Here is a 13,381-nt window from a genome sequence, read left to right on the forward strand (position 1 = left end):
GTCTACGCTAGCTGGGATGGAGTGCTTAGATCCATCAGTTCATAGGCTCCCAGAATTACCTGGTCAACAGCTGACAAAAGAAAGTATTTCTGCAACCCAGAGCAAAGTCTTGCACATTGACTTCTTTCCTTTGGCATATCTGGCATAAGGTATTTTCAGAATCTCAGGATTGTGGTCAGATTTCGGCAAGCACAAGCAAATGAGGCACAATAGCAAGGAGAGCACAATAGCAAGGAGGCTGTGGTAGTAGTGCAAAGGAGTGTGTCCATTTCTCATTTAAGGCTCTGCCACCTCTCTTTTTTTTTCATGGACATGCTCTCAGCAGTTGCCTCCATCCAGCTGATGTGCAGTAACTTGTGAAACTGTGGTAACATTATCATTAGTCTGAGCCTGGTGTAGACATAGTGGATTAACTTGACCATTGCCTCCTTCGTATGTGAGTCCCTGTGAAAAGGACTGCACATTCTAACCAAACCAAAAATGCACAGAGGACGATATTCCTCTTCCCTGTGCCAACAAAAGCCTTGGGAACCACCTAATCCACAGTGAATGTATCCAGGTTGTACATTAAGTAAATAACTGATATTGCTGAGATGAGCACTATGCACAGGAACAATCAAGCCACAAATTACCCCAGCCTAGTGATTATTTGGCTAAGCAGAAGTGCACTTGCAGAGGTTCTTTCTCAATGTGATTAACTTTGCTGGACCCACCGCTCCTCCGGGGTGTTCCACAAAGTTCCCAGTGTGTGAGCAAAAGCCTTTTATGAATCATTTTTTAATCCGCGTCCCCTAGTCCTGGGATCCTGCACTACTTCAAAGAGCATTCCAGCTTTCACCTCACCCTCTTTCTGCGGTATGTTTCCAAACTCTAGCATTTTAGGTACAGTTCTCTGATGCTTTTAACAAAATATTTTGACAGAATGCCTCTTGTTGAAATAGTTGCTCCAATATTATTTGTCAGCTGTGAAGCGTTCCTATGTAGCCTGTTCCAGAGACTTATGTGAGGTTTAGGGTTCCCATGTGCTGGTCATGAATCAGTGTCAAAAATGGGACAGGCCCTGTTCAAAGAGTTTGGAAGTTGCTTGTTCCAGCACTGAGCTGTAGATGCAGCTGACAACCAGATGCAAATGATTCTGAGTTGCTAATCATACAGTATACTGACTGTTTTCTTCTCCTAAGTAAGATTTGAGCCTCTATCCATTTGTGCAATGGAGGATATTTTAATGCCTAGTGATCTAGCAAATCTGGCTTTTATCCGTAATTACAGAGGATTATAGCAAGGAGAAAAATGAATTCTAAGAGATTTACTTGTTTATCAAGGATCTCCCTTTAATATCACTTAAGCTGAAAGTAATTGCTAGTGTGTAGTCTTGCCTGTAATGACTCTTATTTAGCAATACAGGTGTGTTGTTTCAAGTGCTGACCCAGCTACCTGCTCATGTAATGGTGTTTCTGTAGACAGCATCCCCTCTGCAGCCCCTTTCCAGAAATGCTCCCACTAAGGCTTTGTATTGCATCCTCCATCCTTTCAGCTGCATGGGGACCTGGTCTCCTGCACCTCACCTGCTCCTTGTCTGCAGCAGGACTGGTGGGACACCCCATTCCAGGCTTGTGTTTTCCTCCCATGGCAGCAGCAATGACAGCAAGCAGGCAGCTTGGTAAGAGATCCAAGTGGCCACAAAATGGTAAAGTGCTCAGAGCCCTTCTGTAATGCCAAGCTTTGTTTTGTTCTGCTGATGAAGGTTGCACTCAGTGAGTATCTAGTCAGCTGAGCAAGGAAAGGTAATGTGAGTGCTATGCAAGCTGATCCATCATACTGCAGCCTACAGGCTCAGGCAGACCCTGCCTGACCAGTGTACAGGGTTGTAAAGTAGAACAGAGAAATGAGATAAAGATCTCTGACCCCCTAGGCTGTGTTAGGTATAGTTATTTCTCAGATTAGATGAATGCTTGGAGCTCAAGAGCGTAACATCCACTCTTTGTGTAGACTATATGTCAGAAGTAATGAAATCTATGTAAAATGAGATTCCTAAAACAATGGGAGTGATTTCCTAAAATATAGGGTTTTGCAGTGGTCGTCTGGGAGAGGTAATGAGTTTTGCTGCAGTCTGAATGCATGTAGGGAGGGGCAAATATTTTCTTGGGGCAGGTTATAAGCATGGGTGAAAAGGTGCAGCAGAGCTAGCAGAAACACAGCAGACAGCCAAAGTGATGGCTGAGAACAAATAAACCATTCTTTCCATCTGCCTGCTGCTGTGTTGAGAAAAACAGAACTTATAGAAAATTCTTTGTGAACAAACAAGATTACATCAAAGGAATACCTGACGCCATCATCAAAGAGGTGTGTGAGACTAGTCACTGGCTACTTCTTTGAATCAAAGTCAATCTGCCTAATGCTGGGTTAAATCTTGCAGAATTTAAGAGGTAACAAAAAAATTAAAGATTTTCCTAGCTCCTGGAACTGACTAAAAATCTTCTCTATGCTCGCTTTCTGGTCCAAAAAGAAGAGAGAACTCTCCTGGGCATCGTAACAGGGTGTCAACTCTGAAAGCAAAATATTGTCATTTAAATGGTGGAGTCATCCTCTGTTTCTTTGTTGGTCATTGCAGAGGAACCCTTAGCTACAACTCTCTTCCTCCATTTTACCTCCACACCGCTGTCCACTCAGAGCAGAGAATTCCTTGCTTAGCCAAAAACTGAGCATGGAAGTGCGACAAGCAGCAGCCAATTCTCACTTATGTAGGAGAGTGGAGTCAAAGGGAGTCATAAAATCATAGAATCATAGAATAGTTTGTGTTGGAAGGGATCTTTAAGCTCACGTAGTGCCAACCCCCTGCTATAACCAGGGACACCTCCCTCTAGCTCAGGTTGCTCGCAGCCCCATCCAGCCTGGCCTGGAATGCTTCCATGCAGGGGCATCTGCAGCCTCTCTGGGCAACCTGTTCAGTGTCTCACCACCCTCACAGTAAAGAATTGCTTCCCAATATCTAGTCTAAATCAAGACTCTTAGACTAAGAGTCCTAAGAGATGTAAAACAAAACATGTACTTTGGCCTATGAGACCATAATTGGGTATTTACTTTTGAAGAAGTAAATAAACACATTTCTGTAGAACAATTTGGTAGGTGTTTTGCCTGGTCAGGGCTGGTGCTTCATGTCAATGGGAAGAATTATAACACTGGGCCACTGCCAGATAGTGCTTGAAAGATGGTAAAATGAGGTTAATTTGCAATCTGGATGATAATTGAGTCTTGACAGGTTTGTTTTGTTTTGTTTTTGTCTTTTTTTCTGATGCCTTGATTTTTTTTGCTGCTTGCTCAGGAAAGCATCAGAAATGGTACCTGAGAACCTCAATGACAAATATCCCTGCAGCTTTAGAGGAGCTGGGAATCCTGGAGTATGATCAGTACACGTTTCTTGGTTCAGATGGGCAAGTGTGGGAAAAGCTCAGTCTCTGAGCAGTGAAATCAACAGCAGTGATGAGCAGATGCGTGGTCGAGGGAGTGACGAGGAGATAGAGGAGATACAGACAGGGGTAGAGTTACAAATTGCCTGGAGGCCTTATCAAAATCACTTGCTAGAGTTATAGTGGTGGCTTTCAGTGCTGCTGCACGTCTGTGAGCAATATATCACAAGGGTGATTTCTGTTGGGTCTGTTTTCTGCCTGAATTATCCAGATAGTTTTTTTCATTGTGTGCAAACAGAGACCAGCAACGGATTTGTCTCTTTGGGAACACGAAGCAATACCCCAAAGGTGAAATGAAGCATTTTTATCTAAAGCTTGGGACCACAGTAGCAAATTTTCCCTGGGATTCTGAGCAGGAGGGGCGTTCCTTTCCAGCTGTGCACATCCAATTCTGCTGGAAGGCATCTGGTGATGGTGCTGCTCGGTGCCAGTAAATCAAAAGATCTGCCTCCCACTTTATCATGACTAATGAATCCTGATTCTAGCTGAGCACTGGACCCCTGCCAAGACTGTGTGCTTGTACCTCGAGAAAGAGCCCTGCTCCTTCTCATGACAACAGCTCAGCCAAAATGAAAGCTCCTTCCCCCAGCCAGCCCTGCCTTCTAGCGCTAATTCAGTTAGATAATTTATGGACATGGGCAGGCTCTAAAAACAGTTGCATATTGTGCTGAAATGTTTACCCAATGAGAAAATAATTACTTTCAGTAATTGTTCTGTCAGCAGCCTAGGCCCAGTTTCTGACAAAACGGGGCTGGGCTGTGTGAGAAGGGCACGATGTTTCGCTCGTCCTCTGCGTCCCAACGCCTGTGTCTTGCTTTTCACGTTTCTGAATAGCCAGCCCCATGCTCCCTGCCTGTGGGACTCGTGGGAATTTAAAACACTCCTTGGGAGAGAAAAGCAGGGTGGGAAGCACTGAGTTCAGCACTGGAGCAAGAGCTGCCTTGCCCTACTCGGCTGTGATGCCATCTTCCTTTGCAGTGTCTTCCTTTCCATCCTCACCACTCGTTGTCCTGACTGTGGGCTGAGATCACGCCCTGCTACAGGGGGATGCTCTGACCCCAGGAGCATGGACTTTAGAGTACGGCAGTAGAATTTAAACTCTTGAGACCATAAACCAAGGTTTGACAGGATATTGGTATTTTCTCCCTGCATAAGTGGATCAGTGTGTTTGTTTTCTGAGTGGATGGGCTTATTCCAGTGCTGCCACTGGACTACCAGGAATGGAGTCAGAGCCACTCCTTATACTCTCACAACACTCCCAGCTGTAACAATGATGGAGAGCCTTTCCTATGCTGATTCTTTCTGGCAGAATACTGCCTTCTTATCTAAAGATGACCACATTGTTCCCTATAGTATTTGGGCTTGAATTCTCTCTCTCTGATGTTAGTGTTTACAAAGAGATTGCAATTTTCCTCAATTTGCTATTTGAAATAATTTGTCTGATTTGTCTTGATGGTTTTTGATCTGCAGCTGGTCTGGGACTAGTGAATAACAGACTGCTGCTGGCTGCTTGTGAGGATGTGCACGTTATGCAGTGCAGCCCTGCTTCTTTGTTGGCTGAGGGTTGCTTTCAAGGTTTGCTTCCACCCAGTGAATTCATGACTTCATGTTCACTATTTGATTTTTAGCATGCTTTCCAGGAGCCCAGACATACTGGTGGTGGAGCTGGGAGGTGAACCCACAGAGCACACAGAGTAGCTGCTTTAAATTTACTAAACCTGTAAGCTTAGCTGTGATTTGCAGAATGTGAATGTGGAAGGGGAATGAATACTTTCAGACCAAATGTGTTTGTGAACCTGTCCAAATTCCTAAAAAAACCTTCTTATAGTGCTCATTTGAATCCTGATACTGGAGTATTATGACAATTGGCCATATTCACTTAATTTTCACTCTCTGGAACATGCCTGTTCTGTTTGCTATCATATTAACTTTAATTATAGCTGCAAATAAAATCATTTACATTCATAAGAAAGTCTACTTGGCTATAGTAAAGACGAATAACTTGTTTAAAGGCAAGTCCTCTAACCCTGTTTACGTTGCAAGTTACATGGACTAAATTAAAAATTCAAACATTATTTAGCTAAATTTCCCTTTCTGTGAATTCCCTTGTGTGTTTACCCAGTGATGTGTTCATATATCCATAAGTGTCAAGGCAAGTACATGCATTTGAATGCTATGAAGTTATCAAAATTAAAAAAATAGCAAGCTCCTCTGGGCCACAGAACTGACTGTGCACTCTTGGTCTGCCCCAGGTACAAGATAAAATGTATGAGCTCACACCATGTCTTTTCAGGTGGCTTATCATAAGGAATTTTCTTCTTCTCCACCCCAGGGAACAAACTCCATAGCATTTGTTAATACTATTCTGTTCTACTCTGCAGGAGAAAGAAAGGAGGAGGGGAGACCCCAGACCTTAGCCGGCAAGCAGCTGGGAAAAAAAAGAAAGCAGTTTGTGGATCTAAGAAACTCCAGAAGTCAACATCACTGGTGAGTATCCCTGGTTTGTAATTATATTAGTCTGTTGTCAGTTACACCCAGGAATATTGTAGCTGAGAGCATTTACTTAACTTAGGCAACAGTGAAACTTTGCTCCTGACTGCAAGCAGGCTGCCAGGCACACATGCTGCCTATCTGGCTGGTAGCAATAAGGCCATAAGGAGGAACCAAATCATGCCACATCTGCCTGCTACAGGGGCAGTTTCTCGTTGTGGCCCAAACACAGCCCACCTGCAATGGGAAAAAAAGACAGCAACTGTCCGTGTGTAGACACTGATCCTGTTATCTGCTCCTTCCTCACTTTGTGTACTCCATGGTATCCTGACAGCCATTTTCCACTGGATCAGTTCTCTCATGACATTTGCATCTTTCCCCAGAGCCGCTCTTCCATTTCCACAACTTTTGATTATTGCAGTTTGAAGTTCTTTTGTTACTTTGTTCATTGCACTGTGCCTGGGTAAGCAGCCCTAAGGTCTTAATACTGAGGATTCATTGTGCTTATCGCTGGTAAAATAGGGCATCCTCACATGAAAGGAGTCTTGGGAAGTCAGGCTTCCAGAAAGCATCATGGGTTTAGCTTTTGTAGATAGGGCAGCAAATAACTGCCAAAGAAAGATGTGCTTGCAAGCGTATCAGGGCTTTTTGCAAACCTGGAAGCGTGTTTCCCAAGCAATGGAAGCCAGGGAACAGCATGTGAGTTGAGCCAAAGAAGGTTTACATAAAAAAGAAGCATTGTCTCCGGAGATTGAGAGGTATTCTCCTGACCCATATATAGCCTCTTTGAAAGGAAATAGATTCAGTCAGTGTTAAAGAACAGAAATATTATTAAAGTTATTCAACGTGTGTCTTAAAATTTCCATTCTCCAAAGGCTTCCTCTGTAGCCTTTAGATCAGAGAGACTTTACAGTTTCATTCCTCCATGGCTTCTCATTTCAGATTTAAAGCTGTTTTATTGTCAGTACAGAAGTGAAAGAATTTTAGTTCAGGCTAGAAAGAGGGGGCTGATTTTTTTCTTTCCCTAGGGTTTAGGAACTTGTTTAAAGTTATTTAACCTGCAGCCCACAACTAGAAGGTGGAAACACCTAGTCGGAGTCCCAGTGTGAATCCCAAACCTTCTCTTATAAATTCAGCATCAGTTTTTGCTATAAATTGCAGCAGTACAAGGTCAACTTGTATTTATGTCTGTGTCACTTTCTGTTGGCTGCTCATAGGATCATAGAATCATAGAATCACCAAGGTTGGAAGAGACCCACAGAGTCACCCAGCCCAACCATCCACTGATCACCAATACTTCTCACTAAACCATGTCCCTCAACACCCCTGGGGTTGGTGACTCCACCACCTCCCTGGGCAGCCCATTCCAGTACCTGGCCACTCTTTCAGAAAAGCAGTATTTCCTAACGTCCAGCCTAAATCTCCCCTGGTTTGGCAGCTTGAAGCCATTCCCTCTAGTTCTATCACTTGTCACATGAGAGAAGAGGCCGACCCCCAGCTCACTACAACCTCCCTTCAGGTAGTTATAGAGAGCAGTGAGGTGTCCCCTGAGCCTCCTCTTCTCCAGACTGAACAATCCCAGCTCCTTCAGCCGCTCCTCATCAGCCCTGTGCTGCAGACCCCTCACCAGTCTTGTCACCCCTCTCTGAACCCGCTCCAAGGCCTCAATGTCTTGCTTGCAGTGAGGGGCCCAAAGCTGGACACATTATTCCAGCTGCGGCCTCACCAGAGCTGAGTACAGGGGGACAATCACTGCCCTGTTCCTGCTGGCAACACGATTTCTGATGCAAGCCAGGCTGCCATTGGCCTTCCTGGCCACACCGCTGGCTCACGTTCAGCTGAGCATCAATCAATACCCCCAGGTCCATTTCTTCTACCCAGTCTTCCAGCCACTCTGCCCCAAGCCTGTAGCGTTGCCTGGGGTTGTTGTGGCCAAAGTGCAGGACCTGGCATTTGGCCTTGTTGAACCTCATGGCTTCAGCCCAGCCATCCAGGTCATCAGTACAGATACTGAAGAGGACAGGCCCCAGCACCGACCCCTGGGGAACACCACTCACGACCGGTCACCAGCTGCATTTGGCTCCATTCACCACCACTCTCTGTGCCCGGCCCTCCAGCCAGCTCCTCACCCAGCCAAGAGTGCACCTGTCCAAGCCTTGGGCTGCCAGCTTCTGCAGGAGAATAATGTGGGAGACAGTGTCAAAGGCTTTGCTGAAGCCTAGGCAGATCACATCAACAGCCTTTCCCTCGTCTACCAGATGGGTCAGAAGATCATAGAAGAAGATCAGGTTGGTCAAGCAGGACCTGCCCTTTGTGAACCCATGCTGGCTAGGCCTGATCCCCCAGTAGCTTTAGAGACATTATTTTTTCCACAGCAGATAGTCACCAGGAAGCGTTTAGCTGACACTAAATGGGGATGTTAAATTCTCTGCCCACAAAAAGCTCTGAGGAGATTCTTAAAGCCGCTGCATGCTGTCAAGTCCTGCCAGGTCCACCATCCTCCCTCGGTGCCTCATAGGCAGTTAGGACAGCCTGACCCAGGGGTAAACACCCTACAGCTCTAGTGGTCACAGCTCTGTGACATTAGCCCAGAACAGAACTTTGTGTGTTCGTGTTATGCAATCTTGGTAGCACTATCTTCTTTTTGTGTTAAAATCTGGGACAGTCCATGCTGTGTCCCTCTTTCCTAGACCTATACATTGAAAATTGACTTGTATTTCTCTTGAGCAGTACAAATTTCAGCAGAAGAGCTGTGTTTCCTGTCCTCTTTTGGTATTGCAGTGTATAATCCTGCTGTTTCACTGACCATTAATGACTACAGAGCTACATGACAACAAAAGTTAGGTTATAATAGGCTAATGCATAGAAAAAAGAATATATAGCTCACTAGGAATCATCTAGAATTAATTTCCATTTCTTATTAAGGAAATCTTGTTGAAATTAAGACCTGTGAAAAGACTCTTACTTAATCAGTTCCAAATAAAGAAGCTTAATATTCAAACCTTTTAGTAAATCCTTAGAAGAAGGACAGAATATGATGAAAGAATAAATGCCCCAAGCATGCAAACATCGAGTCAAATTAAAGTGAAGCTCTTAAATAGATCAATGATTCAAGTGTAGAAAGCAGACGAGAATAAAGTATATTACAGCCAACAATGAAGATGTGAAAAGGGCCATTATACAGAGCTCTGAGCTCAGGAGGCTGAACAGCAACACAGCAAAACAGAAGAAACATGTAATTAAAGTGATGACCTGAATCCGCCGGCTCCAGCTTTGCATAGGGTGAATCAGGTCTCCTCCTCGTAAACTTGTGGTGTTTTGGAGTTTATTAGTAATCATGGAAATAGTAGCATAGAATGTGACCAGGCTTACACTTAATTTACAATAAATTAAAGTGAATTATCTAAATTACTTTAAATAATGTGTTACAATAAATTAACTTAATTAGGTCTCTGAACTAAGGGCTGCTTTCCTTCTTATGAGTATGCATGCAACCACTGTATCTCCACAGTGGGATGGGAATGCCTGCTCTATCTTTATGGAGGGAAATGCCTGACACTAAAGACAAGTAGAGTTTCACTGTTAATCATCTCTTTCAGCACTTTGCTGGATCAAGGCTTTGTGGCTTGCCTACACCACCTTGAGCAGCTACTGCCCAGTATTATACAAAGCAAAGTGAAGAAAGCCTCCCTGACTCAGCTGAGCTTTTAGCAGGCTGGGCATGGAAACCAGATCCCCTTGTTTTGGGCCACTGTTTCATCCCTCCTGTTCTTTCTGATATGTATGGAGCTGTGCTGCCCTGCTGTGAGTCCCCAGCTCTGACCCTACAGGTCCCCTCACAGGTGACAGTGCAGCCACATCAGTGTCCTTTACACAGTGAGGGGCTCTTCCTTGGAGGACTTCCAATAAGGAGTTTTGTGCAGCTTTCAGCAAAACAGGAAGCATCATGCCAAATCCTCCCTAGATGTCAAAAAGCAGAGATACTTTATTAGAAAGGTAAAAATCCATCACATTGATGCTTTTGACAGCTTTGCAAATGACTGCAATGTCAGCAATTAGAGGCTGGTTTTGCCTTTCAGGCTGCCTGCTCGTTTCTGTTTGGGAGACTGCTCCACCCTCCCAGCTGTTCTTGAATTACTGACTTATTTTTAGTGCTTACAAAATAACATCTTTTTGACAGGATCAGTCATTCTTGCCTCACTGCCCAAGGTGGTAAGATTGCAGCATCTGAAGTCAGGAATAAATTATCTGATGACAGATACACAGGGAATTGGTGTTTGTGTATCCTATGTGGGTATATCACACATGAGGATCCAGGGCTCTTGGCTCTGTGACACAGTCCTGTCCAGGGTGTATTTACGTCACCTATATTCTGCAAATCTCATTTCAAACGTTATTAATTCATCCAAGAAATCCTGTTGAACCCCCTGTGACTACTCCTGAGTGTGAAAATATTTTGGAAATTGAAACTCAGTTTATATGTGTCATTCTAATTTGAAGGCATGGCCTGGCTTTGATGCTCTTTGTCCTTTTAACTCTAAAACAGAACCAACCAGGACACAAGAGCTGAAAACCAAGTTACAGTCAGATCTGTGCTGCAGCTGCTACTGCTTCTTTGGTGTTGTGCTCTTCTCAGGAGGACAGAAAAACTGCAGCAATTTGTATCACACTGTCTCTGTTGCCCTTTAAGTACTGCTCAGAACCTGGGCCACCTTAGGCACTTGTATGATCCCCTGCCTTTCTTCAGGCTGATAGCCAAAAGTTGCTGAATTGCTCATTTATTGTCAGACAATTAGGTACCAAGCACCATATATTGCTGCTGCTGCTGCCAATCCAAACAATAGAAAGGGGAAACAGGTGGGCAGGAACTGCAAAACTTTTCCATTTTAAAACCGTTTTGCTGTGGACACTAATTTCTCATTCTGCACAACTGAAGATATTGCTTTCTAACGAGTTTCACTGTAAATGTTTGATTTTGTTGCTGTTGGTTCACTATTAGTACTGAATAATTTGTATCAGTTCTAAAAAGCCAAAGCTGTAGGTCTGCTCAACTGTGTTTTTCAATGTTTGGGATCTTTTTCAATGAAAAAAATCACTACGTTGCCAAGATTCTTTTTTTGCTTAACTTCTAGAGTGTTTATTTGCTTAACTTCTATAGTGTTTAGTGAAACGCTCATTGAGCAGCATGTTAAAATAAACTTCACCCTTTCCACTGTGACTTCAAACAGGAAGGTTGGGATTAGTTACAACCATAAGCACAGGGGAGAATTTGTGCGTTAAGAAAGGAGTCAACCTGGTAAACTTAGATAAGAGCACAAGTCACTGCAGTGTTATGCTTGTATCATCATTATGAGTATCATTTATAAAGTTTTCAACAGACTCCAATGTTTTCAGCCCCTCTGTTAAGATACTGACTGTCTTCTTTTCTAGCTATCACTTACTGAAGACCTTGGGTCGACTCAAAAACCACCAGCTCGCCCCAGCTGGGCCACTTCCCAGCCCATTGGGAACCTACTTTACAGAGAAGCAGCAAAGACCCTCACCCAGAGCTCCCAGTTCAATGCTGGGATACGACCTGCACCTGTTCGAGCTCCAGTGCCAAAACCACGTGCCAGAGAAAAGAAAGACTTCACAGAGACGACCACCACATCTCCATGTCAGTATGCTGCGCGCGCTCTGTGAAAGCTATCGCAGAGGTTGATAATACTCAGATTTTGTGCACAGAGGGAAGGAGATAGAGCTGTGGAGGTATATCCATACGTGAAGGAGAAGGCAGTCATTCTGAATGGTGGGAATCCAGATGATGGCAACTCGCTGCCTCACTAGAAAGTATACATCATTATACATGCAGTACACATTGGATCCAGGTCTTGCACCTGTACTGTGGCAATCCCCACTGTCAGCACAGTCCTGCCAAAGAGGACTTACTGATACTGGTGGATGGCAGCTGGGATGAGCCAGCACTCTGCCCTTGCAGACCAAAAAGCCAATCATAAAGTGGGCTGCATCCAAGGTAGCATAGCCAGCAGGGTGAGGGAGAGGACTCTGCCCCTGTGTGCTGTGCTGGTGAGACCTCACTGTGCCTACATGTGGAATCCTCCTTACAGGAGAGATGTGGGCCCCTGGAGTGCATCTAGAGGAGGGTCCCTAAAATGATCCCTGGGATGGAACACCTCTCCTACGAGGGCATGTTGGGAGAGCTTGGGCTCTTCAGCCCGGAGAAATGAAGGCTTCAGGGAGCGGCCTTTTGATTTCCAAAGAGGGGCTGTATGAAGGGGACAGGCTCTTTAGCAGGGTCTGTTGTGACAGGACAAGGGGAAATGGTTTTAAACTAATAGAGGGGAGATTTAGACTAGATATAAGGAAAACATTTTTACAGTGAGGGTAGCAAAGCACTGGCAAAGTTTGTCCAAAGAGGCACTGGGTGCTCCATCCCTGGAGATGCTCAAGGTCAGCATGGATGGGGCACCCGAGTGAGCTGTTTACTGGTACCCCTGTTTACTGCAGAGGGGTTGGACTAGATGACCCTTAAAGGTCCCTTCCAACTCAAAAGATAGTGTGCTTTAGATGACAGACTTACCTGTCTGTCATGACTGTCATCCTGGTGTTGAACACTGTCACGGGCTTCACATTGGTCTAATCTTACAGCATCAATGGCAGTAAGCTCAGTACAGAGTCCATGAACTCTGCCATGCCCTGGATAGATGCCAGAAAGAACTGGTACTGAGCATTTAGAAAATTAACAGATAAAGCAGTCAACTCCAGGGGCACAACAGCTGAGAATGCAGCTGGTCTATGAAGGCTTTCCAAAAATAAGGAGGCATACTGACACTGTCAAAACCAGTTTCATGCCATTTCAGTCTAGATGTGCCTTGGGCAGTTATTCACTGAGACCTCATCTTTCAGTATACCCAGCATCTCCATATAGGGAAGAACTCATAAAGCTTAGGCTAGAGGGTTGCAGTCCGTTGTACGAAGCTTCTGCAGCAATACAACATTCATGTTAACAAGGATTCTGATCCTGAAGTAGTTCTGCATGAACAGAGTCTTGGGAAGGCTTCACGCAGGACTGGGGCCTAGTTAAGAGCTAAGCATAGATGTGGGCCTTGGCTGTGTCACCAGCTTCCACCCTGCGGTCCAGGAGACACTGAGAAGTATCTCTTACATCTGGGAACAACATGTGGTTTATTGTTGTCAGAAAGGATGTGGGGCATGAGGTATGGGCAACTTCTGCAGGGATGTGGCTACCCAGTTGTTGTTAAGGATTCCAGATGAGTGGAGAATGGGGCATGTTGGGATGTGCAGCATCCTGCCTGATCTGTGTGTCTTCTACTTGATAAGAAATGTTAAAGCTGTGCATGAGGGAAGGGCTTTGGGCAGCAGGGAGCAGGCAAAAATGCAAGTTCCCTATAAACACCATTGCT

The 13,381-nt window shown here is 44.7% G+C and overlaps 1 protein-coding gene across 1 annotated transcript in view; it reads left to right on the forward strand.

The window, feature by feature from the left end:
- The window catches only part of FBXO16 (F-box protein 16), a 30,717-nt gene that overhangs the window by 16,602 nt on the left and 734 nt on the right, over positions 1 to 13,381 (forward strand). The window contains exons 6-7 of the mRNA XM_042883555.1: positions 5,849 to 5,954; positions 11,388 to 11,613. Of these exons, the coding sequence (XP_042739489.1) occupies positions 5,849 to 5,954; positions 11,388 to 11,613 (332 nt within the window). The remainder of the gene's footprint in view (positions 1 to 5,848; positions 5,955 to 11,387; positions 11,614 to 13,381) is intronic.

This window comes from Lagopus leucura, unplaced genomic scaffold (genome assembly GCF_019238085.1).
Source record: "Lagopus leucura isolate 7727_CA_CO unplaced genomic scaffold, USGS_WTPT01 Super-Scaffold_100038, whole genome shotgun sequence".
NCBI lineage: Eukaryota > Metazoa > Chordata > Aves > Galliformes > Phasianidae > Lagopus > Lagopus leucura.